General features: G+C 43.5%; 1 protein-coding gene across 1 annotated transcript in view; it reads left to right on the top strand.

Annotated features, from left to right (window-relative positions):
* The window catches only part of LOC106575661 (transmembrane protein 131), a 35,857-nt gene extending 10,539 nt beyond the window's left edge, over positions 1–25,318 (top strand). The window contains 32 exon segments of the mRNA XM_014152280.2: positions 1,403–1,523; positions 2,449–2,565; positions 2,884–3,087; positions 3,266–3,416; positions 5,277–5,333; positions 5,480–5,650; positions 5,768–5,876; positions 6,035–6,188; positions 6,467–6,637; positions 7,132–7,242; positions 7,458–7,592; positions 8,074–8,178; positions 9,385–9,471; positions 9,585–9,813; positions 9,913–10,166; positions 11,264–11,373; positions 11,546–11,612; positions 11,720–11,874; positions 12,656–12,798; positions 13,646–13,832; positions 13,974–14,159; positions 14,426–14,584; positions 14,742–15,151; positions 15,364–15,643; positions 16,090–16,232; positions 16,420–16,584; positions 16,779–17,222; positions 17,225–17,351; positions 17,590–17,714; positions 19,566–19,757; positions 21,837–21,997; positions 24,228–25,318. Of these exon segments, the coding sequence (XP_014007755.2) occupies positions 1,403–1,523; positions 2,449–2,565; positions 2,884–3,087; positions 3,266–3,416; positions 5,277–5,333; positions 5,480–5,650; positions 5,768–5,876; positions 6,035–6,188; positions 6,467–6,637; positions 7,132–7,242; positions 7,458–7,592; positions 8,074–8,178; positions 9,385–9,471; positions 9,585–9,813; positions 9,913–10,166; positions 11,264–11,373; positions 11,546–11,612; positions 11,720–11,874; positions 12,656–12,798; positions 13,646–13,832; positions 13,974–14,159; positions 14,426–14,584; positions 14,742–15,151; positions 15,364–15,643; positions 16,090–16,232; positions 16,420–16,584; positions 16,779–17,222; positions 17,225–17,351; positions 17,590–17,714; positions 19,566–19,757; positions 21,837–21,997; positions 24,228–24,518 (5,521 nt within the window). The 3' untranslated portion in view covers positions 24,519–25,318.
* Positions 25,319–27,930: the final 2,612 nt, after the last annotated feature.

Here is a 27,930-nt window from a genome sequence, read left to right as displayed (position 1 = left end):
GTAACGTCCATTTTTATAGTTTACTCCGCTACTTGAGTCATCTCTCTCTCTCTCCATGCTGCTTTCCACACAGACCTAGTCCCACCCCCTGTCACTCAAGGAGCGCATTTGTTGTTGCTTGACCACGACACTTTCGTTCAGACTGCATGGTCAGCGCAGCATATGCAACAATGTTGATGACAACGATGTTGCCACTTTGATCTTAATATAAATCTACAAGCGTTCTATAATTACAGCTAGTTTGTATTTTCTTAGCAAGTTAAGCTAAATCGTGTTAGCCAGTTAATAAAAGTACTAAGTCAGATCAAACGTAGCTAGCTAATACAGCCTGATACCAGTACTGGTGGAGGCTTAAATCAGCATGTTGTTTGTGCAACAGTATCTTCTAAATCAAAGAGGAATAGGCAAAGAATGAATATGTTGGCTATATGAATAAAGATTTAATGTAGCCAAAGGTTATAGGGTCCCCTAGGAAACACTGAACATCACTTTGGTTCCTACCCTGTCACAATAACTCGTCCATGGCATTTTCATTTGTTGTCATGTCAAACAACATTGTATTCAAAGTGCCCACTATTATTTATATTCTAACTATAGAATTATAATAAACATTCTATTTCCATGATTCCAAAAGTTCACCCAAGTGTTTTGATCTAAATCACAATTGCAACATTTGGTTAAAAATAAGGCCTAGTATTTTTGCCCCTATCATGGCAGTGTGGAAATGATCTCAAATGAGTCCAGGAAATGCAGGAAATGATTTTAGGTTGAAGTTGACTAGAACAGTATAAAACAATCACAATGGAGAAAAACCCATTGAAATCATTTAGAATATATGTGTTGCCACCGTAGGGTCACGCACTACTCATAAAGCAAATGGAGAACTTTTATTAATCAAAAACATAAAATACTGTCAAGTGAAAAATACCATATGATATTTTGGCCATATCGCTCAGCCCTAGTTTAACAAGTGTTTCGCTACACAACCGCAATAACATCTGCTAAATATGTGTATGCAATCAATACAATTTGATAATACAGACTTGTACATGTGTGAATTGGGACAAATTCAACCATCAACTATTCTGTTTATTTTCGTCCTGTCACTTTGTTGAGATTTACATTCTGTGCATCACCCTCACAGATCATTTGACAACTTGGCATTGATACGTTTTAAACGTGCTCTTATCTGCTGGGTATTTCCACAGTTAAGAGAAGAGGCCTCCTGGAGCATGATCGTTTTATCAACATCCGTTAGGAGAGACAAGGAAATGGAAATAAAAGATTTTCTTTGAGACTCCATTTAACCCCATTAGGCCTATATGTTTATGACAGTTGTGTTTCAGACAGCTATATGTTGGTGCAACAGCTTTCACAACATTGTTTCTCTTCCTGTTCCCAGGCCTGTTGGAATGCCAAAAATGGAGAAAGTTTATTTGCACAATCCTAGTGCAGAGGAAATAAGCTTGATATCTATATCAGCAACAACTGCACATTTTCATGCATCATTCTTTCAAAACAGGGTGAGTAGCTAATAAGTATAACCCTATGGCTGTGTCCCATTCCACAAAGATGCAGTCTTTTGAGGCAGCATTTCAAGGCAGGATGTCAAAATTGGCGTGTCACAATCCCAAGGCACCTTAAAATGCTGCCTACGAATTTAATCTTAAATGTCAGTTACCTACTGACGAATGTTCTACCTACAAATGTAGGTCCTTTTGGAGCAGGCAGGTAGGCAGCAGGCAGGTAGGCAGCTAGCTGCCTTTTGGTTTGGCACACAGCCGATATCTCCTGTCTTGAGGTGTTTCCTCGTCTACAGGCATGCACATGGCTTGTTCAAAGGCTAAAAGAATAAGCCCTGTGTTTGTCGGTGGACAGAGGCTCATTTATCCGGCCATTCCGATTCCCCTGCCTGTCAGTCTGACCATGTGACCTGGCTGTTATGGGTATCATGTGCTGGTTTTGTACTTTTTGAAAAACAAGAGGCACGTGCTCAACTGTCAACATTCCGCCATCTTGGGCCTTTTAACTGAATTGTAAAACTCATGACAGCTCTGAATCCAGTGCACTCCTGAGCAGAGGAGATGGTGAATGGCGTGACTGTGCTGCTCAGCATGTTTGAGTCCTGAGAGTAGAGCAGGAAAATCAGGTCAAATAAGGAATAATGTTGGCTGGAGCAAAATACGCCCTCTTTCCACCTGGTCTTTAAACATTTTTATTGTTAAAACGATTTGTTTATGTCTGGCTGTCTTCCAGTATCTTATAAAACGATCTATGGCATCATGACAAGAATCTTCATGTTTACTGCTTTATCACACCCAAGACTGATCTTAAATGGTTGGTTACATTTATAGTTCCAAAAGTAGCTCGACCTTTTGATTGGATAATTGTTGTATTCTTTCTCTCCAGTTAATTTATCCCATCCCTTCTCTTCTTCTCTCCCTGTAGATAATTCCACCAGGGGGGAATACGTCGTTTGATGTGGTCTTCCTCGCTCGAGTAGTAGGAAATGTAGAGAATACTTTATTTATTAATACCTCGCATCATGGAGTGTTTACATATCAGGTGTGTATGAATACGTATGTTTACATAATGTGTCACTATGTATACTAATAATTCTGTAATATGTCTGTATACTGGAGGTGTGTTCTGTATATAAGGATCCTTTGTGGGTTGCATTTTCTGCTGGTTTTCCCCCCTGCCTGCCACTTGGAAACCAGCTCACACTGTGAACCTCTGGATCTGAGTGCTCTAGATCACATAGGTGTAGGAGGCTTAAATCAGGTCTCTGCTGTAGGTCCCTGCGTAGATCCCTGCTCTAGATCAAGTATGTCCCTGCTGTAGATCATGAGTCTTATGTTGTTGGTGTCTTATCCCCTGCAGGTGTTTGGTGTGGGCATCCCCAACCCCTACAGGCTGCGGCCGTTCATCGGGGCCCGAGTCCCAGTCAACAGCAGCTTCTCTCCACTCATAAACATCCACAACCCACACAGTGAGCCACTGCAGGTAGTGGAGATGTACTCTAGTGGAGGAGACCTGCACCTGGAGCTCCCCACAGGGCAGCAGGGAGGAACGCACCATCTGTGGGTGTGTATAGATCAGGACAATCGGGGGCTTTTAGATTATTATCCTGTTACTTCCACACAATTAGCATTGGAATTGAGACAAATACTTGACCAGAACGGAATTTTAATTGGGCAACTACTTGACCCCTGAATAGAACTAAACATGTCTTTTCTGTTCTTTCTTCCTGTGTGGTTGTCAGGAGATTCCCCCATTTGAGACGAAGGGGGTGATGAGAGCCAGTTTCTCGTCGAGAGACGCAGACAACCACACGGCCTTCATCAGAATCAAAACAAACGCCTCCAACCAGGACGAGTTCATCATCCTGCCTGTAGAGGTGGAGGTCACCTCGGGTGCGTTTCCAATAGCAACGCCTCACACCATATGTTTCCAATAACAATGTTTCCAATAGCATCGCCTTACACCATACGTTTCCAATAACGTTGTTTCCTATAGCAACGCCTCACAGCATACGTTTCCAATAACAACGTTGTTTCCTATAGCAACGCCTCACCATAGATTTCCAATAGTAATACAGTGAGGGGGAAAAAGTATTTGATCCCCTGCTGACTTTGTACGTTTGCCCACTGACAAAGAAATGATCAGTCTATAATTTTAATGGTAGGTTTATTTGAACAGTGAGAGACAGAATAACAACAACAAAAAAATCCAGAAAAACGCATGTCAAAAATGTTATAAAATGATTTGCATTTTAATGAGGGAAATAAGTATTTGACCCCTCTGCAAAACATGACTTAGTACTTGGTGGCAAAACCCTTGTTGGCAATCACAGAGGTCAGACGTTTCTTGTAGTTGGCCACCAGGTTTGCACACATCTCAGGAGGGATTTTGTCCCACTCCTCTTTGCAGATCTTCTCCAAGTCATTAAGGTTTCGAGGCTGACATTTGGCAACTCGAACCTTCAGCTCCCTCCACAGATTTTCTATGGGATTAAGGTCTGGAGACTGGCTAGGCCACTCCAGGACCTTAATGTGCTTCTTCTTGAGCCACTTCTTTGTTGCCTTGGCCGTGTGTTTTGGGTCATTGTCATGCTGGAATACCCATCCACGACCCATTTTCAATGCCCTGGCTGAGGGAAGGAGGTTCTCGCCCAAGATTTGACGGTACATGGCCCCGTCCATCGTCCCTTTGATGCGGTGACGTTGTCCTGTCCCCTTAGCAGAAAAACACCCCCAAAGCATGATGTTTCCACCTCCATGTTTGACGGTGGGGATGGTGTTCTTTGGGTCATAGGCAGCATTCCTCCTCCTCCAAACACGGCGAGTTGAGTTGATGCCAAATGGCTCCATTTTGGTCTCATCTGACCACAACACTTTCACCTAGTTGTCCTCTGAATCATTCAGATGTTCATTGGCAAACTTCAGACGGGCATGTATATGTGCTTTCTTGAGCAGGGGGACCTTGCGGGCGCTGCAGGATTTCAGTCCTTCACGGCGTAGTGTGTTACCAATTGTTTTCTTGATGACTATGGTCCCAGCTGCCTTGAGATCATTGACAAGATCCTCCCGTGTAGTTCTGGGCTGATTCCTCACCGTTCTCATGATCATTGCAACTCCACGAGGTGAGATCTTGCATGGAGCCCCAGGCCGGGGGAGATTGACAGTTCTTTTGTGTTTCTTCCATTTGCGAATAATTGCACCAACTGTTGTCACCTTCTCACCAAGCTGCTTGGCGATGGTCTTGTAGCACATTCCAGCCTTGTGTAGGTCTACAATCTTGTCCCTGACATCCTTGGAGAGCTCTTTGGTCTTGGCCATGGTGGAGAGTTTGGAATCTCATTTGATTGATTGCTTTTGTGGACAGGTGTCTTTTATAGAGGTAACAAGCTGAGATTAGGAGCACTCCCTTTAAGAGGGTGCTCCTAATCTCAGCTCGTTACCTGTATAAAAGACACCTGGGAGCCAGAAATCTTTCTGATTGAGAGGGGGTCAAATACATATTTCACTCATTAAAATGCAGATCAATTTATAACATTTTTGACATGCGTTTTTCTGCATTTTTTTGTTGTTATTCTGTCTCTCACTGTTCAAATAAACCTACCATTAAAATGATCGACTGATCATTTCTTTGTCAGTGGGCAAATGTACAAAATCAGCAAGGGATCAAATACTTTTTTCCCTCACTGTACCTCTATACTTATCTGTGACTGGCTGATTGAGACATCTCCTGATCCTGTGTGTCTTTGTCCTCAGCACCGGGAATCTACTCCTCAATAGAAATGTTGGACTTTGAAACGCTACGCTCACAAGGTATGCTGTGTTCACTTCACGTTTATACCCTCATTCTCCAATGGGTCAGGCTTTCATGAAATATTTGAGTGATTTGGATGTTTCAAAATGGTTATTGGGTGATTTGATTAGTTGTTTATTGTATTTTCTGTTGAAACGTTTTACAGATCGACCAAAGCTGTTGAATTTGCATCTTCTCAATTCCGGAACAAAAGATGTGCAAATAATGAGCGTTCGAGCGACGCCGTCAAACGATGCCATCACAATAGACTTCAAGGCCGTCACGCTAAAAGCTGGAGAACATAGATACACCAAAGTCGCCAGTATTAGTTTTGATGGTAAGTGAGCTATATTGCTCAGTACTCCCCATACCTTCTGGAATTTCTCCTGCATATTGCAACTCTGCCTTTTTGTTCCAACCTGTTTTGACATGGTTTTGTTTTTTTGATTTCCAGCATCGAAAGTTCAAAAAGCTTCCCAGTCCTCTGGTAAAATAACAGTAAAAGCGAAAGAGAAAAGCTACTCCAAACTTGAAATCCCATACCTAGCTGAAGTTCTAGACGGGTAGGTTTTTCTGTTTCCTTGACCAATGACAAGTAGTGTATATAATCAGTGAAAAGAAGTGTTATTTTTCTTTTTTTTACTTTAACGAATCACTATTACACAATTTCGGAACATTTGAAACGTCTCCACTAACTCTCCTCTCCATCTCTGTGTGTCAGGTATTTGGGGTTTGACCATACGGTCACGTTGTTCCACATCAGAGACAGTGTGCTAGAGCCAGTGGTCAAGCCCATCCACCTCACCAACACCTTCCACTTTGCCATCCGCATCCATGACGTGTCCCTTCCAGATGAAGCCAAGACCATGTTCTTAGTGAGTAACTGTTTTGAACTGTATCGTGTTCCAGAGGCCTGTTGCTGTCGGCCAACTCAAAGCTTGCAGGCTTTTGTTCCAACCCAGCTTAAACACAACCAACTTCAATCAATTACTAATCACGGCCCTCAAGTCTTACGATAAGGAATGGCTACATTATTGATTCTTGAGGGGACTTTGGTTTGTCAAGTATTAAATGTGTTGAACCGCTCTGTTGCCCTCTGAGTGTGTCCTAAGGTGGCAGTATATATATATGAATGGTCCCGTGTCCTCCTCAGGTGCAGAACTTCAGTGAGCCGGTGCTGATCCCCCCTCAGGAGTCTCGCTACATCTTCTCCCTCCACTTCCAGCCCGTCCGGCCCTCCAATCACATCGACAGCAACATCCTGCTGGTCACCAACGCCTCCAAGTTCCACCTCCCCGTCCGCGCCTACACTGGATTCCTGGAGGTACTGCAACACGCACGCACACACACACACTGGGGAAATGGTGTACACGCACACATGAAATCCTGCACACACTCAAGTACATTGTGGGGGAAACGCCTGCAAATGCATATTGTTACGAAACCCATAACTAGATCTTGACCTCTTGGTCGCCAGTCCAGGCAGATTATCATTTGTTCAGATGGTGACTAAACATAAATATGTGCAAAAAAGAAAATTCCGAACGGCATACCTAAACGAAAGATTTCAAATCAAAACGAAAGGCCTTATGGCCACCAAACCAACCAGCAGCCTCATGTCTTGCAAGCTGGGACACTGACTGACGATCACCTGATGTGCTTATCAACCTGGCTGAACAAGGTTCCTGCTGCCCCCTGGAGGAATGGTGTGTGGAAGTGTACCCTGGATAGGGTGTTGGTGCATGTCCTAATACTAACCTGGCCCCCATATCATAACAATATACTCTCGTTTTTCTCTTCCTCCCCTCCTCCCTACAGCCTTTTGTCCTGCCGCCCAGTCTGCAAGAGAACTTCCTAGACTTTGGTGTTCTCAGCGCTACAGACACCAGCAGCATCCTGTTTGTGGTTGTCAACAGCAACCCCATCGAGGTGGGCTCACCCTCAACACCCCTCTGCTCTGTAGACATCCCATAATAAAGCTGTACAGCTCTCTTTTTGAATGCATGCATAACCATGGGTAACTATTTCAATGCTTCACTAGAGGTGGCTACCTAGTATCTCTCCTTCACCTCAACTTGTTTGAAAACAGATTGGATTAGTGTGACGGAAAAGGAGTCGAGTCATTTTCTCACTCACTTGTACAGCTGGTGATCCGGCCGTGGCTGCTAACAGGAGAGAGTCTGAGTGTGGAGCTGTTGAAGATAGAGAGAGGTAACAGAACCACAGTGCTGACCAAGACCAGAGAGCTACACAGCGCCTCAGCTTCTCCTCACAAAACGGTAACAGCATCACAACTACTACTGTCCCTGGACTGACTGAATCTAGCGATTCTTGGTTGGAGATAATGGAGGTCATTTAAGTCTGCTATGAAATATATCTTCTCTCCATTTTCTTTTCCTTGAAATATAAGTTTAAAAATATATATATATTTTAGTGTTATCCAGAGTGACTCAATGCATTCATCTTGGTGGGACAATCGCATCTTTTTTTTCCACTTAGTCGGGGATTCAAACTACCAACCTTTCTGTTACTGGCCCAACCTCTTAACCACTAGGCTACCTGCCGCCCCTACATATTTAGTATGTAAGCACTCTCATGGTCCTGTACAGATGGAGTAGAAAGGAGGTGTGTATAGATAACTACAGAATGCTGTGTTCATCTGCTAGGAAACACCAACAAAGTGGCCTTGTGTCTGAGAGCAGCAGGTAAAGTAGATGGAAATCAGGAGGCTGACTGACGGCTCTGTTGTTCCACCTGCAGGTGATCCTGGCCTCGGGCTACTACGCTGCCTTCCGGGTCACCCTGGTGGCTAAAGACCTGGAGGGGGCCTATGACGGAGCTATCCACATCACAACAGACTACCAGGTATACCTGTCAACTGGCCCGTCAAAGTGCTACTGTCACTAAGTCCTGCTATTGAGTTGCTAAGGCAACTATATACATTTTAGTTTTGTGAAATTGTTCTATTTACATTTACATTTTAGTCATTTAGCAGACGCTCTTATCCAGAGCGACTTACAGTAATGAATGCATACATTTCATACATTGTTTTGTACTGGCCCCCCGTGGGAATCGAACCCACAACCCTGGCATTGCACACACCATGCTCTACCAACTGAGCCACAGGGAAGGCTGTGTGGCAGAAATGAATCAAAAGTCACAGAAATTGAGGTTGTAGTGGCAGCGGCAGAGAAGTACTTGGGATTGCAAGGATTTACTGCAGAACAGTTGCACGGGGTGTTGAGTGGTAGTGTTATGTCCTCTCAGACTGTTTGTCTGGAGTAGGACTAGGTGGGGTTAAATAGTGGAATGTGTGGTGTTTATTTTAGAGAGGGTTAATAGGTGCTAGGGTCAGTTTCCTTTTTCCCCAATCACGATGAGACTGATTGCGCAATGTCCACCAAAGAAGCCCAGCTGTTAAGTTTAAATGTCTTTCTTTTATGGCTATGTAGCACTATTTTGTTCTTCTTTTTAATGTTTTTGGAAGCTATTGTCCAAGTCATTGTTATTAAGAGTTTGTAACTAACGTTGGAGTCTGATCCTAGCTACTGAAATTGACTAGGTGAAGTTATGGAGCCATAGCTAGCTACAGTAGCTAGCATAATCATTAGAAAAGGAGTTCTGCTAAGAACTAACAACTGTCAGAATACCATCCAGTTAGATCTGGAGTTTTAGTAGAAGCACGACTGAAGATAGAAATCTATTTGTTTAGCGTTGACATTAACTGCATTTTGTGAATCTGTACTGCCCTTTAATTAATGTAAAACCCTATCTAAATAATTTCCAATTGTGTGTCCCCACTCTCCTATTCTATATTTATTGCAATTTGATACTGTGATTTATTGCGTTCCAAACATAATGCTCACCATATTTGGACAGGGCTCACTTGAAATAGAGATGTCAATCTCAACGTAACTTCTCTGGTTAAATAACGACACACACACACACACACACACACACACACACACACATAAAAAACGAAAATCAATACATAAAATGCATTAATTTGTTCATTGCTCCTGTGTGATGTTTAAGAATCGTCAGTGATTTTCATTCCTCTTCTGTAAACAGATATTAACGATACCAGTGAAAGCAGTCGTTGCAGTGGGCACGTTGACCAGCTATCCCAAACACATTGTCCTCCCGCCATCTTTTCCGGTTAGACTAACTATATTTTTCTTGTCGTAGATTGCTATATTGTTTTGAGTGTATCAAACATTTTTGTATTTTGCCTCTATAATATTTTTCTACGTGTTTTCTGTCCCTCCCAGGGTAAGGTAGTGCAGCAGAGTCTAAGCATGGTGAGCTCGTTCTCTCAGAAGGTGACCCTACAGCAGATCCACTCTCTGACTGAGGACTCGCGTTTCTACTACAGGAGACTGAAGAACAACCGGGACGAGCTGGAACCCAAACGCAAGTCCAAGGTCGCGAAGATTTATTTTGACGCCAGCTTGCAGTGTGGCGACCACTGTTATGTGGGAGTACCGTTTGTTCTGAAATGTGAGTATTTTGGTTGTTGGCGTGTTTCTTTAATGGTTTCTGGTTAGTTTGCTGCTGTACTTACTTATTCTTCATTAAAACATCTTGATCTTCTTTCAGCGGAGAGCAGACCGCCTGGGCTGTCAATGCAGGAGGATATGTGGGATGTGGATGTAGATTTGTATCAAATGCTCCGTCGGCGATGGAAAGCACTGAAGGAGAGTTCAGGACACATGGCGGAGGCGGTGTTTGAGGCCAACGCTGACCTCCAGAAGAACATTGAGACCAGAGTGTCTGCTCAGCTGAAGTGGCCTTCTATCATGAACTCTTCCCAGCAGGTCCTGTTCCCTCTCACCAGCCTCACCAGCTCATCGGTGAGGCGGATTCATTAACATCTATTCTATGGGAAGATCTCAATTGCATACTCCTCGCATCCTCTCGTCTCCTCAAAACCCATTGGATGAGAAAGCCAAACCTCCTCCAATGGGTTTTGAGGAGGAGACAGGGTGCGAGGAATATGTAATTGAGATCTTTCCTATGTCTAGCTTAGAATACTATACTGAACATAAACGCAACATGCAACAATTTCAATGATTTTACTGAGTTTATAGTTCATATAAGGAAATCAGTCAATATATATATATTTTTTAAATTGGGCAATCTATGGATTTCACGTAACTGGACAACTGGGCCTGGCTCCTCAGTGGAGCCAGGCCCACCAATCAAGACGTTTTCCCCACAGAAGTGCTTTATTACAGACAGAATACTCCTCAGTTTCATCAGCTGTCCGGGTGGCTGGTCTCAGACCATCCCGCAGGTGAAGAAGCTGAATGTGGAGGTCCTGGGCTAGCGTGGTTACATGTGGTCTGTGGTTGTGAGGCCGTTTTGACATACTGCCAAATTCTGGCGGCTTATGGTAGAGAAATCATTAAATTCTGGCAACAGCTCTGCTGGACATTCCTGCAGTCAAGATGCTAATTGCGTGCTCCCTCAACTTGAGACATCTGTGGCATTGTGTTGTGTGACACAACTGCACATTTTACTGTCCCCAGCACAAGGTGCACCTGTGTAATGATCATGCTGTTTAATGAGCTTCTTGATCTGACACTTGTCAGGTGGATGGATTATCTTGGCAAAGGAGAAATGCTTACTAATAGAGATGTAAACTAATTTGTCCACAACATTTGAGAGAGATGAGCTTTTTGTGCATATGGAACATTTCTGTGATCTTTTATTTCAGCTCATGAAACATTGTACCAGCACTTTACATGTTGCGTTTAGATTTTTGTTGAGGATAGATTGGCAGGCCCTGGGGGGTTCCCTGACCATGTGACCAGAGCAACTCTAAACTAAGGCTATAACTAGAGCCAAGAGTTTTCCTGTTCAAGTCATACGGTCAGGAACAACTTGGGGTCCTGTACATGCTACTGTATTGAGCCTTCTATTCTAACCAGCAGTCTTCTGTTGCCAGGAGGTAGAGGTTGTCTTGGAGAACCCAGCTGACGTTCCTGTCTATGTCCAAGTCCTGCCATTAGCCCTTTATCCCAACCTCCCGGCCGTCACCCACAAACTGGCACAAATGTGAGTAGCCTTCAATATGCACTTGTAGTTTGCTAATAGTCATTTTGTCTGTCACCCCTTTTGGCAAGAAGTTTCATGTCACGCTGGTGTTTCTCCACCATAGAATTAGAATGAATGGAAAATAATTTTAGAAGTAATTCTATGGTCTTAACTTCTTATTCTTTCACGCCAGGTTTCCCCTGGAGAGGCTCCCACACTTCACCCCCGACACAATGGAGTTTCAGGTACACAGAAACCATGTGAGTTTACTTTGCTCTGTCTTTTAGTCCTGTGTTGTGCCAGTTGATCAAATACAATCATTTCGCAATGAATGTTTGAGACTTGACTCTCTCCTTCCCCTTTGCAGACGCCCGTGGTCAAAGGCAGCACAGGCTTTGCCGAGGGCTCGACGACACATCCCTACGTTTACAACCTAATGCTGCAGCCAGAGGAAGTGAGGTCGCTACGTGTGAAATTCTCCCCCGTCAGCAACCACACCGTTTCCTCTCTGCTTATGCTCAGGCATGTTAACCCTATAGCCTGTAGGACTTAACCAAATGTCCACTTACATAAGTCTCTTGTTTGCGTCCCAAATGGCATCCTGTTCCCTATATTGTGCACTACTTTTGACCAGGATCTATGGGTTTGTGGTCAAATGTAGTGCACTATATAGGGGATAGTGTGCCATTTTATTGTACAGTGTTTATTTCTTTTATTTAACCTTTATTTAACTAGGCAAGTCAGTTAAGAACAAATTCTTATTTACAATGACGGACAAGGAACAGAGGGTTAACTGCCTTGTTCAGGGGAAGAACGACAGATTTTTACCTTGTCAGCTCAGGGATTCGATCTAGCAACCTTTCGGTTACTGGCCCAACACTCTAACCACTAGGCTACCTGCCGTTTATGCTAACTTCTTGAGGTCAAGATCACTCTGAAGTTCCGGCAAGCTCTGATGTTGCTTCTAAAAATCTGCACCTCTTTGGGAGCAGGGTGCTGATTTGAGACGTTGAGCTATGAATATCTCTGTTGGACTGAGGAGGACGGGCACAAGAGGAATATAGTCTCCCAGGTGCTGTAGTAGCTACAGGGTTACAGAGAGAAGTCAGCAGTCAGACCATATATCTTTTACAGCCTTTGACTGTTAAATGTTTTTTTTTTTTTACTTTAAGTTCATTTGTTGACTTGGCCATATTGGTGGATGAATGAATTGCAATTTGAATCATATCGTTTGTGTGAATAAAATCTAAAGTGCTGTTTATTGTTCTATTGATGAACTGTGTATGTCTCTCTGTGTCTACAGGAACAACCTGACGGTAATGGAGTTCCTGGTGGTGCAGGGTCAGGGCAGCTATGAAAGGCTGAGGGTAGGGGGCAAGGCCCCGGGACCAGGGGGGTTCCTCAGGTTCAAGATGACTGAGTCTCTACTGAAGGACTGCACAGACAGTGAGTGGTCTAGAATCCAGATTGTTGTAGATGTCCTGCATGCACAGACAGTGAGTGGTCTAGAATCCAGATTGTTGTAGATGTCCTACTTGCACAGACAGTGAGTGGTCTAGAATCCAGATTGTTGTAGATGTCCTACTTGCACAGACAGTGAGTGGTCTAGAATCCAGATTGTTGTAGATGTCCTACTTGCACAGACAGTGAGTGGTCTAGAATCCAGATTGTTGTAGATGTCCTACTTGCACAGACAGTGAGTGGTCTAGAATCCAGATTGTTGTAGATGTCCTGCATGCACAGACAGTGAGTGGTCTAGAATCCAGATTGTTGTAGATGTCCTACTTGCACAGACAGTGAGTGGTCTAGAATCCAGATTGTTGTAGATGTCCTGCATGCACAGACAGTGAGTGGTCTAGAATCCAGATTGTTGTAGATGTCCTGCATGCACAGACAGTGAGTGGTCTAGAATTTAGTTTGGTATAGATGTCCTGCATCCACAGACTGAGTGGTCTAGAATTGAGTTTGTTATAGATGTCCTGCATCCACAGACTGAGTGGTCTAGAATTGAGTTTGTTATAGATGTCCTGCATCCACAGACTGTGAGTGGTCTAGAATTGAGTTTGTTATAGATGTCCTGCATCCACAGACAGGAAACCATTACTTATAGGTGGGTTGAACTCCGAGAATAGTCTTGAAGAGCCCTTTTGATAGTTTGTTTATGATTGTGTATTTGTGTAAATTATATATTTGATCTCTAGACACACAACCCTCTGCAGCTAAAAATAGATATGAATGAAAGAGGAAGTTGTTAGAGGTATGTGACTAATTAACTTTGTGAACCTTGTTTCAGAAATGAAGTTGAAGGAGCCGAACGTCACTCTAAGAAAATCCTTTAAGTTAGAGAACACTGGACAGCTGGAAATGAACATTCAATCCACTGAAATAAACGGACGTCTCTGTGAGGGATTCGGCTTTAAAGTCCTTAATTGCCAAGAGTTTTCACTAAAACCCAATGCTTCGAAAGAAATCGTCATATTGTAAGTAAACCTATAGCTAGCTTTTTAAAGTTAATAGATAGATAAATATCCCGTGAATCACTACAATTGTTTTGTGCTTGCTTTGTTTAATCACTAGTACCTCCAATGACCAACGTTGATGTGTCTCTTCATCTCTCTCAGGTTCACGCCGGACTTCACAGCCTCCAGGGTAATCCGGGAGTTAAAGTTCATCACCACCGGAGGCTCTTACTTTGTGTTCTCCCTCAACGCCTCTCTGCCCTACCACATGCTGTCTGCCTGTGCTGCTGTCCTCCCCAGACCCAACTGGGAGCTGGAGCTCTATGTCATCGTCTCTGTCATCATGAGGTGAGAGGAGGAGCCTCACAAATAGAACACATTCTAATTCTATGGGCGGAACCCCACCTAGACCATGTGTTCCCTAGATTAGTTCAGCGGCCTAGTATCTAGAACTAGGCTCATAGGTTGCACCCCATATATCATGAATTATCTTGGCATATCAGCCTTTCTACATGTTCAAAATACATTTATTTAGCTACATTTCTTGGACAGATATTTCCCCTGTATCTAAGGCTGTAAGGATAACTGACGTTGCCTCTATCTGTTGTCCCCAGCTCTATGTTTCTGCTGGTGATTGTAGCGGCCTATCTGGAGGCCCTGGGCATCTGGGAACCGTTCAAGAGACGCATGTGTTTCGAAACATCCAGCACCTCCATGGAGACAGGGAGGCCCTTTGACCTCAGGGAAATAGTACGACTTCAAAGCGATGCACAGTGAGTTTGTTTTCTGAATGTACGTTTTTGTGTAAACTTTGTCTGACATATGTTGACGTTAGTATCTGAAATGGTTTGATGAGTAGATCAGAGATGTTTAGTATGTAAATATTATTTTATTCTATAATTACTGACTTCTCAGTATTTTGTCTCCCAGTATGAATGGGTACGGTGGAGAAGCCAACCACAACTCCCTGCGAGGGATGCCAGGCTCTGCCTCCAGGGCTGCTAGCAGGAACACCAGAGGAGGCCACAACCGAGGCCCCACACAGCCCCCGATCCCCCCCTCCCAGCCAGGCTCCAAAGTCTCCGACAGCACCCCCTCCTCTGGCCAACAGGCCAGCCGCAAGGCCCGGAGCCCCAAGCAGCCACAGCCAGCTCCAGAGAACCAGCAGCACCCCTCACAGGCTGGTCCTTCAGCCCCAGGAAGAAGTCCCCTAGATGGGCCACGCCGGCACAGCTCGGAGGACTCGGACTATGTGAGCCTGGTGGAGACCATGGATAAAGACCTGGACAGACCGGAGTCTGCTGAGGAGGGGGGGAATCAGGATGCAGTTAATGGCAAAGGTACCTACCTGGATATTAGTATTAACCCTGAGAAACATATGCTTTTGTGTTGAGAATTTGGATGGCCCTTAAAATGTGATTACCTGCTTATTTAACAACTGACTCATTCAGGGGTACACAGTACAAACACTCCTATTATTGACAGGATTTTATTCAGTTCACACAGTATACACAGTGTAATGAATCTGTCTCATCTTCTTCCCTCCTTCCAGCCAGTGCAGCCAAAGGGAAAGTGCAGCAGACCAAAGCCAAGGCCCTGAAGAAGAAGGAAGAGAGGGAGAAGAGGATCAAGGGAAGAGCTCAGGGAGGAGAGGAACTGAGGGAGGACAACGATGACAGCTCCTCCACCACCACAGAGAACTCCAACCCAGACATAATGGAGGACAACAAAGGGAAGAAGAAATATGATACTCCTGAAGCTCACTCAAAGTCCAAGAACAAGAAGCCAGCAGCCATTACAAAGGAGAAAAGCCAAATGGATGCAAAGTCTAGGTGGGGTTTATTTTATTTTTATTTAACCAGGTAAGACCCATTTGAGGTTAAAAACCTATTTTGCGAGGGTGACCTGGCAGAAGGCTAAACAGGGCAATAGCAACATGTACATAATATTACCCAAAAAATACTAAATACACACAAGACAAAGTGTCAGTTGCAGATACAGTTGAAGATTAGAAAACAACTGCAGCTATCACAAACAGTGAGTCTTAAGTTTGGTTCCTCTTTGGTTATTCCGGCTTGTACACATTCTTCTCAATGACCTCGATACAAAATTCAAATTCTGACATGCTCCGCTCTTAGTAAGTTCTGTAGCCCAGGAGTAATCTGACTTGTGTGAAAAAGAGGGACAGCACTCACATATAAAGCATTCCTTTTGTGTTGTTCAGACGTGATTGAGCTTCCAGACGTTGACCACTTTATTCCATGTTGTTTTTCCACAGCTCACTGGAGCTTCCGTACGTTACCCCACTGGAAAACAAGCGCAAGAGCTTCAATTCCAAGAACATGGTGGTGGTGCAGCAGGCCCTGGCCAGCAGCTCAACAACAACTACCATAACAAGACCCATACCTCCTAAACCAAGAGGTCAGTTACTACCTTCCAGCTAACTGACCTTTTGACCTTTCTGTTTTCTCACATTGACATGGCAAATGTCTTGTTTGGGTTTTACCTGCCTTTTTTCCACTGACTTGGGAGACACCTTTTCAGGACTGTGTAGGGTTATGTTTGAGTCTAGTAAGTGGCCCTCTCGTTCCCTCCTCTCAAACCCCAGTGCCTCGTGTGAAGCTGGAAGACTTCCGCCCCTCTCTCCTGGCTAAGTTCCTGTTCAACGAACCGGTGGTGCAGGAGCTGGGGAACAGCAGCGGCTCAGAGGGGGAGAAGGACATCTCTCCTCCCCCGGAGTGGGACTGTGTACCCCTCCACATAGCACACAATGGTGAGTTACGTAGTGCACTACCACAACCCCCTCATACCTGCTCCAAACCTGTTTCCCCACCTCTTCTAGCATATTAACTCTTTTTAACTTCCTGAATCAAGCATGTATCAATCCAGTCTTTCAAATAAAAACAAACCAATTGAGTATTGTGATAAATGCAGCCATATGACATGCATCTCCCCGTTTCCTCTCAGCTGTGGACAGTCTCCAGCAGATCTCCCTGCAGACCATGAATGCTGATCCCTTCCTGAAGAGACCCATCGAAACCCCTCTACCTCCCTCGTCTGATCCCTTCCTGAAGAGACCCATCGGAACCCCTCCCCCTCCCTCGTCTGATCCCTTCCTGAAGAGACCCATTGGAACCCCTCCCCCTCCCTCGTCTGATCCCTTCCTAAAGAGACCCATTGGAACCCCTCCCCCTCCCTCGTCTGATCCCTTCCTGAAGAGACCCATCGGAACCCCTCCCCCTCCCTCGTCTGATCCCTTCCTAAAGAGAACCATTGGAACCCCTCCCCCTCCCTCGTCTGATCCCTTCCTGAAGAGAACCATCGGAACCCCTCCCCCTCCCTCGTCTGATCCCTTCCTAAAGAGAACCATCGGAACCCCTCCCCTCCCTCGTCTGATCCCTTCCTAAAGAGAACCATCGGAACCCCTCCCCCTCCCTCGTCTGATCCCTTCCTAAAGAGAACCATCGGAACCCCTCCCCCTCCCTCGTCTGGCTTCTCTCTGTATGACTCCTATAGCGGCATGGTCAACACTGCTACCAGGTGAACAAACCTACAACAGAGACCTGCACAGCTCTTCATCTTCAACTGATCTAGAAGTCATACAACTATCTGTGTAGTTACCTGTGCCAGAGGGACATGAAACATAAGGGGTGATGAAAAGAAGAATGCAAAAAGAATAACCCCAAAATATATATAGATCAAGATAATAATTGAATCTACATCCAAGAGTGGTTATTTCTAAATACCAAAGTCTTCTTTGTTTCTGTGTGTTTTCCAGCGAGGTGGGTCTGATGTCTTCTGCATCAGGCATAAAGAACAAGCTGACCAAGTCGGTCTCCGTACCTGGTCAGAACGGGAACCCTACCTTCGCTGCTGTGGCGGCTGGATTCGACAAAAGCCCAGGTCAGTCAGATGTCGTCTCTGACCACTTCTTCCCTCATGTCCCAAATGGACCCCTCGCCCCTACACTCCAGCCCCTAGACTCTAGCCCCAACACCCTCAGCATCTGTGTAAAATTTGAGATGATCGGATGTGTCTAAGCAATATGGCCACCTAGCCAATCAAAATCTAATTTTATAACAGGTGTGGACTAACAGTGAAATGCTTACTTATGGGCCCTTCCAACAACGCAGAGAGAGAGAAATAATAGAAACATAAAACGCGTAATAATAAATACACAATGAGTAACATTAACGTGGCAGTATACACATGGTACCAGTACCGAGTCGATGTGCAGGGGTACGAGGTAATTGAGGTGTACATATAACGAGGAATAAAGTAACCGATAATAAACGGTAGCAGCAGCGTATGTGATTAGTCAAAGTTAGTGCAAAAAGGTTAAATGCAGATATTCCGGGTAACTATTTAGCAGTCTTGTGGCTTGGACGTAGAAGCTGTTCAGGGTCCTGTTGGTTGCAGACTTGGTGCATCGGTAATGCTTGCTGTGCAGTAGCAGGGAGAACAGTCTATGACTTGGGTGGGTGGAGTAAATTGTTTTCTGACACCGCCTGGTATAGAGGTCCAGGATGGCAGGGAGCTCGGCCCCAGTGATGTACTGGGCTGTATGCACTACCCTCTGTAGTGCCTTGCGGTTGGATGCAAAGCAGTTGCCATACCAAGCGGTGATGCAGCCAGTAAAGATGCTCTCAATGGTGCAGTTGTATAACCTTTTGAGGATCTGAGGGCCCATGACAAATCTTTTCAGCCTTCTGAGGGGGAAGAGGCGTAGGCGTGCCCTCTTCTCGACTGTGTTGGTGTGTGTGGACCATGGTCCATCCTTAGTGATGTGGAATTTCAAATTCTGATATGCACTTTGAAGATTTTTGAATAAGCCAACAAGACGAGTACTGAACAGCAAAATCACTAGCCTATGTCAATATAGTAGAAAAGTTGACACATTCTATTGGTCAGCTTGTTGAGAAAGAAATGGCCTATTCCATACAGACTCTGTGACAGTTGTGGGACAATAGAGCCCAAATTCATACAAAACACTGTTGCCAAAAGGGCACCGCACATGCGAGAAGAAAATACCCGTTAGAAATGTAGAAAGAAAGGAGATCTAATGGATTACTCTGATGCAAGGTAAGACATGCCTCATATGTATTAAAACATTCAGGTTTCAAACAATGAAGTATATGTTTTCAAAATGCATACTGCCTTCAGCTCATTGCAAAGTGGTGTGTGACGCGCCGATGAAGGCTGCCTTCCGTTGCCATTTGAGATGCTGCATGATGTGTATGATGTGTGACAAATAAGATGCATAACAAATATACCGTAACACACGGCAATTGAATGCCACAAAATTATGCAAATGAACCTATAGACTGATAAGCATGACCAGTCAAATGTATTTAGGCTAAAAAGCATTATTTCGCAATGGGATTTTTTTCTTCTTGGCACCAGTTTTATCTATAGGCATTAAAAAAAATATTGTCCAACAGTCTGCTATTACCGGCTAACGGAAACCCTGACATAGACATAAAAATGGAATCCGCGTGTTTATTTGACTCTGGGGAAGTAGAGAAAGGGCCTCCTTTCCAAAATCCCCGAAGGGGCCCTTTAATATTAGATATCACGCACCAGCTGTTCTTAACAAAGAGACACGCACCTCCAAGGTGGAGTTCTTACCATATCGCATCTAACTATCCAGTCCTTTCAGGGGAAGGGGGTTGATATGGGAGTGAATGAAGAAGCTCAATGTGTCCACTCCTGTAGCTGTTGTGCTAACCTGCTGTTCTCTCCTCCGACCACCAGGGTGCAGTGCAGCGAAGGCGGCTGTGGGGAGCAGAGACAGAGATGTCCTCCAACACCTCTCCTCTGTAGAGAGTGATGGATCAGACAGCTCGGGGTTGTGGAGCCCTGTAGGGAACGGCAGGAGACCCAGCCTCAACTCTGTCAACTCCTTCTCAGCCTTCGGACCCAGCAACACCTTCAACCTGTCTGGAGGTAAGCAGTTAGAAAAAGCAGCCAGAATAGCTTGTGAAATGCATGAATATGTCTAACTGGGACACAATAACACCTGCACTCTGTACACTCTCTTTCGAGATAAGATCGCATGGAATAATGTGGTGTGATCTGTTACATGGTGTAGGTCCCTGAGTCTTTCATGGACATGTGACCATCCAGGAAAAACATGGCCCTAGACGAGGCTGTTAAATTAACTACACTGAGTGTACAAAACATTAGGAACTTTCCATGACATAGCTTTCACCTGGTCAGTCTATGATCCCTTGTTGATGTCACCTGTTAAATCCACTTCAGTCAGTGTAGATGAAGGGGAGGAGACCGGTTAAAGAAGGGATTTTTAAGCCTGGAGACAATTAGGACATGGATTGTGTAAGTGTGCCATTCAGAGGGTGAACGGACAAGACATAAGTTTCACAGTGCCTTCAGAAAGTATTCACTACTTGTATTTTTTTCAAATTATGTTCTTTAAAATTGATTCAATGGAGATTTTTTTTGTCACTGGTTTACACACAATTCCCCATAGTCAGTGGAATTATTTTTCTATAAAAATATTTTATTAGGTCACAATAAGTTGCATGGACTCACTCTGTGTGCAATAATGGTGTTTAACATTTTTCAATGACTACCTCACCTCTGAACCCCACACAATTATCTGTAAGGTCCGTCAGTCGAGCAGTGAATTGAATATCCCTTTGAGCATGTTGAAGTTAGTAATTACACTTTGGATGGTGTATCAATATACCCAGTCACTACAAAGATACAGGCGTCCTTCCTAACTCAGTTGCCGAAAAGGAAGGAAACCCCTCAGGGATTTCACCATGATGCCAATGGTGACTTTAAAACAGTTAGAGTTTAATGGCTGTGATAGGAAAAAACTGAGGATGGATCAACATTGTAGTTACTCCACAATATTAACCTAATTGGCAGAGTGAAAAGAAGGAAGCCTGTACAGAATAAAAAAATATTCCAAAACATTTGGCAAAGCAATTCACTTTTTGTCCTGAATACAAAGTGTTATTTTTAGGGGCAAATCCAATAAAACACATTACTGAGTACCACCATTTTCAAGCATTGTGGCGGCTGCATCGTGTTATGGGTATGCTTGTAATTGTTAAGGACTGGGGAGTTTTTTTCAATATTAACATTTTTACATAATGGAGGTAAGCACAGGCGATATCCTAAAGGAAAACCAGACACTGGGAGATTAATTCACCTTTCAGCAGGACAATAACCTTAACCACAAGGACATACCTACACTGGAATTGCTTACCAAGAAGACAGTGAATGTTCCTGAGTGGCCAAGTTACAATTTTGACTTAAATCTGCTTGAAAATCTATCACAAGTATTGAAAATGGTTGTCTAGCAATGATCAACAACCAATTTGACAGAGCTTGAATAATTTTCTTAAAGAATAATAGACAAATATTGTACAATTCAGGTGTGCAGTGCTCTTAGGGACGTACCCAGAAAGACTCACAGCTGTAATTGCTGCCTAAGGTGATTCTATCACCGACTCGGGTGTGAATACGTATACATTCATACCGCTGAATGTAAATTCATTTTCAGTATATTTGCAAACATTTCTACAAACATTGTCATTATGGGGTATTGTGTGTAGATGGGTACGAAAGAAAATACATTTGATCAATTTTTGAATTCAGGCTGTAACACAACAAAATGTGGAATAAGTCAAGGGGTATGAATACTTTCTGAAGGCACTGTAAGTGCCTTTTCAACAGGGTATGGTAGTAGGTACCCGGGCAACGGTTTGAGTGTGTAAAGAACTGCAACGCTCAACAGTTTCCCCCGTGTGTATCAAGAATGGTCCACCCCCCCAAAGGACATCCAGCTAACTTGACACAACTGTGGGAAGCATTGGATTCAACATGGGGCAGCATCCCAGTGGAACGCTTTCAACACCATGTAGTCCATGCCCCGACGAATTAAGGCTGTTCTGAGGGCTAAAGGGGGTGCAACTCAATATTTGGAAGGTGTTCCTAATGTTTTGTATAATCCGTGTATATGGAAACCAGTTGATGTTTGACTGTGCTGTGTAGTGTTCAGTGGGATGACCTCGGGGAGGAGTGCTATGGAGCCCCAGCAGAGTTGGCCTGAGTTCAGACATACCACCCCGTCCGTCTGGCCAAACGAGTCCCTGCAGCCTCTACAGCCCTGGCCCATCCAGCCCAGCTCCAGCTCCCCTGCTACCCCCACCACGGTAAGACCTCTTTCACTGCTCCATACTTATGTCAAATGGCCTGCGTCTCTCCTGACACCCTACAGTATTCCCCATGTAGTGCACTACTTTTGACCAGAGCCACATTGGAATGCGAAAGTATCTATAGTGTAGGATGACTGTCAGGAGAGACGCAGGCAGTTTCCCAGGTGAAACAGGGTGTGATTTGGGACGTTTACATGGGCACCAGAAATGTCTTCAGTGTTGGAGTCACACTCTTAATTTAGTTAAAGGCCCAGTTCAATCAAAAATGTGATTCTTCTGTTTTATGTTTCCACACTGAGGTTGGAATAATATTGTGAAAATTGTTAACCTCTCTAGGCTAGGCGGGACGAATTCGTCCCACCTACGTAACAGCCACTGCTATCCTGTGGCGCGATTTTCAAAACCTTAAAAATCCTATTACTTCAATTTCTCAAACATATGACTATTTTACAGCCATTTAAAGACAAGACTCTCGTTAATCTAACCACACTGTCCGATTTCAAAAAGGCTTTACAACGAAAGCAAAACATTAGATTATGTCAGCAGAGTACCAAGCCAGAAATAATCAGACACCCATTTTTCAAGCCAGCATATAATGTCACCAAAACCCAGAAGACAGCTAAATGCAGCACTCACCTTTGATGATCTTCATCAGATGACAACCCTAGGACATTATGTTATACAATACATGCATGTTTTGTTCAATCAAGTTCATATTTATATCAAAAACCAGCTTTTTACATTAGCATGTGACGTTCAGAACTAGCATACCCCCGCAAACTTCCGGGGAATTCGCTAACATTTTACTAAATTACTCACGATAAACGTTCACAAAAAGCATAACAATTATTTTAAGAATTATAGATACAGACCTCCTCTATGCACTCGATATGTCCGATTTTAAAATAGCTTTTTGGTGAAAGCACATTTTGCAATATTCTAAGTACATAGCCCAGGCATCACGGGCTCGCTATTTAGACACCCGGCAAGTTTAGCACTCACCATAATCATATTTACTATTATTAAAGTTTCATTACCTTTTGTTGTCTTCGTCAGAATACACACCCAGGACTGCTACTTCAATAACAAATGTTGGTTTGGTCCAAAATAATCCATCGTTATATCCGAATAGCGGCGTTTTGTTCGTATGCGTTCCAGACACTATCCGAAATAGTAAAGAAGTGTCACGCGCATGGCGCAATTCGTGACAATAAAATTCTAAGTATTCCATTACCGTACTTCGAAGCATGTCAACCGCTGTTTAAAATCAATTTTTACGACATTTTTTCTCGTAGAAAAGCGATAATATTCCGACAGGGAATCTCCTTTTCGGCAAACAAAGGAAAAAATCCCAAAGGCGGGGGCGGTCGGGGTCATGCGCATAAGCCAGTGTCTCTTGATCGGCCACTTGAGAAAGGCGATAATGTGTTTCAGCCTGGGGCTGGAATGACGACATTCTGTTTTTTCCCGGGCTCTGAGCGCCTATGGACGACGTGGGAAGTGTCACGTTAGAGCAGAGATCCTTAGTAAATGATAGAGATGGAAAAGAAGTTCAAGAAATGGTCAGACAGGCCACTTCCTGTAAAGGAATCTCTCAGGTTTTGACCTGCCATTTGAGTTCTGTTATACTCACAGACACCATTCAAACAGTTTTAGAAAATGTAGGGTGTTTTCTATCCATATGTAATAAGTATATGCATATTCTAGTTACTGGGTAGGAGTGGTAACCAGATTAAATCGGGTATGTTTTTTATCCAGCCGTGTCAATACTGCCCCCTAGCCCTAACAGGAATGCACTTTTTTTTGTGTAAGCTGTTTGAAAAGAAGGCCTGAAATTTTAGCCTGTTTTGGTGAGGGGGAGTTTTTGCCTTCCATGGTGACATCGCCATGCCGTAAATTAGTTAATAGACCAATAAGAAAGACTTCCAAACCTCTCTGCCAATAACAGCTCATTTTTAAATTTCCCCTCCCTACTCAGACCACTCCCAGACAGTCCCAGCTAAATTCTTCCTTGAGAAATTGCTCTTTGCTAAGAAGATATTTTGTCTTTTTGACCATTTTAATTTAAAACAATCACTGTATGTTTAATTGTTACCCAGAAATGATTTGATATTGAGATAAAACCGGCTGCATTGGACCTTTTTAACGTCTGTTCCACAAAGACATCAGACTGTACTAGTAGTCCAGGTCCCTAACGGTCAGCCTCTCTCTCTCCTCTCTCATCCAGTCCATCCTGGGCAGCAGTAGCATGTGGGGCTCCAGCCCTCCATTCAGCCCCTCCATCTGGTCCACCAGCCCCCCCTCTGACTCCCCCCTACATGCCTTCTCTCCTTCCTCTGCCTCCCCCCTGACTGATCTGATGGGTAGCACTGACAGTGGAACCCCGCTCCCGGCCCCAACAAAGCCCTCCCCCACGCAGCTGAGCCCCTCCTACAACCCTTGGAGCATGTGGAGGCCCACCTTCAGTAGACGAAGCTCGGAGCCCTGGCCCAACCAATCGGACAGCAGCACCGGCTGAAGGGGATGTCACCGCGGTCTCCTCCCACTGATAGACTGAGAAGATGAATGCATTTTCACCGGTTTAGAATTTCACCAAATTCCTATTATAATGTACACATTGGATTTCTAAGCAAATTATGTCCTCAGAATTAGTCTGTTTCTATGACGACTTGGAAAACTTAACAAAACAATATTAGTAGAAGAATCATAAAAGAAGAATCCTTATCAGATTGACATAATGTGGTTAAATGTGGCTGCTTTTTTTCAAATACATCCTCAGTAATGTTTTTGATAGCAGTGACGGCCCTAAGTGCAATCAGGAAAAACCTGAGAAATAATATTATGTTCATTATTTAGTATTGCTGTTTTGGGATTACAGTAGAGTTACTTATTGGAATCAAGCACATTGTTTAAGCCTTATCATCGCTCCATTAGAGATTATTATTTAAGGGTTACAATCAGTTAAGACTGGCAGTAAAGGGATTTTTTTGGTGAAAATAGTCATTTTCATGACTGCTATGTCAAGTCGATGCCATTGGCATCAGAAGACCATGACTTTACGTTTCTATGCCATTGCAAGCCTGAACACATTTTATTTGTCAAACAACTCACAACATTCATGGCCAATATTCGCGAGAGATGCTTTTTAAGTTATTTTAATGACCACGCTAAGTTTTAAAGTCTGTTAAAAGAGAGGGTTTTCATTTCCTTTATAAACAGTTTGAAAAATGTTGGTGGATACAAGCTTCCCCTCTTTCTGACATGTTGGAAATGTGGGACATTTGTCACAGCTTCCATATAAAACATATGAGACAGTTATCATGGTGTAAAATGTGCTTTATTTGGTATTATGTATGCCTTTTAATCGTTTTTAACTCCTGTTATCTAATCAATGCTACTTCTTGAGTCAATAGCTGAGGGCGTCAGGTAGCCTAGCGGTTAAGAGCGTTCGGCCAGTAATCCCCAAGCCGACTACGTTAAATCTGTCTACGCCCTTGAGCAAGGCACTTAACCCTAATTTGCTCCTGTAAATCAATTTAAGAGCGTCTGCTAAATGACTAAAATGTAAATGTCTAACCTCCATTCCTCTGCTCCTCCCTCTCTTCCAAGCTCACCTTTTTGAGTTGTTTCAGGTCTGCTCCACTAGGTGGCAGCACAGCTATAGAATAATAATAATCATATACTACAGAATAGACAGGTTGTATTGAAGGCAGCTTGTATCTGGTGGCGGTCGGTGCCTGATCAAGGTGGTAATCATTAGTTCAAACAGTTGCATACAAGAGTTTCTATTGGTCAAATTCAGGTAGATTTATCACTGTTTTGTTCCGTTTGCTTCCGTTTAAGAAACCTTTTTCAACAATCGGCGGAATGAATACACCCCTGATCACCTGCACACACAGTTCACTTTCATAGCAGCCACATACAAACAGCATCATCACTTTGCTTGTTGTATAATTCCTACTTGAATCTACACGCTCTCCTCCTCTCACCTTTATCCTTCGCTTATAGACTTCAGTGCAGCTGTCTGTGACCAGGCGGGAAAAAAACTTTCCAAGCCAAACCTTTATACCACATAACCACTAAACACAGCCTACATCGTTGTCAATTTCACCTTATTCGCAAACATAGTCAATATGGCTACTATAACTAACGCGCTAGTAAACCAGCAGTGTACATCAAGCAGTTTAGCAGTTACACCGACGGGCCCTCTTGGCAATACATTTATAAAACTGAAAGCTTACTTTGACTTGGAAGAGTTCCAGTGTTGGATAGCCTTTGCCAGCTAGCTAACATAAGCATTGCTCTCTGTTTGAGTAGGCTATATTAGGTCGCTGCATTTGCTAAGTGAAAAAAAAAATACAATGACAATAGCTAACTAGCTTTCTCTGATGTTTAACTTTTTTTTAAGAAATACATTTTTCAAAACAAACTATCCTCTTTCCATCTGTGTCAACTACTTACATTTTATGCACTGCAGTGCTAGCTAGCTGTGGTTTATGCTTTCAGTACTACATTAATTCTCTGATCCTTTGATTGGTTGGACAACATGTCAGTTCATGCTGCAAGAGCTGTGATTAGATTGGAAGACATCCTCTGGAAGTTGTCATATTACTGTGTAAGTCTGTCGAAGGGGGTGAGAACCATGAGCCTTCTAGGTATTGAAGTCAATGTACCCAGAGGAGGACAGAAGCTAGCTGTCCTCCGGCTACACCATGGTGCTACTCTACAGAGTGCTGTTGAGGCTACTGTAGACCTTCATTGCAAAACGGTATGTTTTAATCAATTATTTGGTGACGTGAATATATTTGCTATAGTTTTATCTAAAAATGTTTACTTTTTAAATGTTTAACTGTTTATATTTTCTGAAATTCACTGAGTAGGATGGTCCTCCTCTGACGAGCCTCCACTGCTTGTATCATATTACTCCGACAAGGCACCTGATATGATGCTTACCCATGCAGAATCAGATCTACTGTGTAGTGTTTAAAACAAGTTCCCCGCAATAGATGTAGCCTAATTCTCTTAGTATCTCTTATGATTGAGGACTGCTTTATTAACAGTATGGCAAGATAAATCCAGAGTGATTCTCTATAGAACTGATGTTTACAAGACATCAGGGTTCTAGGTGGACTGAGGGCTATGGAGCGACTGTCTCTATTTACATGTCTGTTCTCTGTCTAGAGAATAATCCAGATATCAGTGACTGTAACATACAAGGTATTATAAAATGCATGGTTCGAGCCCTGAATGCTGATTGGCTGACAGCCGTGGTATATCAGACCGTGTACCATGTATATGACAAAACATTTTTAGAGCTTTAATTACGTTGGTAACCAGTTTATGATAGCAGTAAGGCACCTTGGGGGTTTGTGGTATATGGCCGCGTCGTGCTTAAGAACAGTCCTTAGCCGTGGTATATTGGCCATATACCACACCCCCTCGTGCCTTATTGCTTAATTATCTCCACTATAACAACTCATTTCTTTTAGTGTTCATCCATTCTGTACATCGCCACACGTTCTTTCAGCTGCCATTTTGTCCATAATGTACTGAACTCGGCAAAAAAAGAAACGTCCCTTTTTCAGGACCCTGTCTTTCAAAGATAATTCGTAAAAATCCAAATAACTTCACAGATCTTCATTGTAAAGGGTTTAAACATTGTTTCCCATGTTTGTTTTAATGAACCATAAACAATTAATGAACATGCACCTGTGGAACGTTCCTTAAGACACTAACAGCTTACAGACGGTATGCAATTAAGGTCACAGTTATGAAAATGTAGGACACTAAAGAGGCCTTTCTACTGACTCTGAAAAACACCAAAAGAAAGATGCCCAGGGTCCCTGCTCATCTGTGTGAACATGCCATAGGACTCCAGATGTGGCCAGGGCAATAAATTGCAATGTCTGCACTGTGAGACGCCTAAGACA

This window comes from Salmo salar, chromosome ssa17, assembly GCF_905237065.1.
Source record: "Salmo salar chromosome ssa17, Ssal_v3.1, whole genome shotgun sequence".
In the NCBI taxonomy this organism is placed as follows: Eukaryota; Metazoa; Chordata; class Actinopteri; order Salmoniformes; family Salmonidae; genus Salmo; species Salmo salar.
The sequence above is the reverse complement of the archived record's forward strand: the minus strand, read 5'-3'. Positions and strand labels throughout refer to the sequence as shown.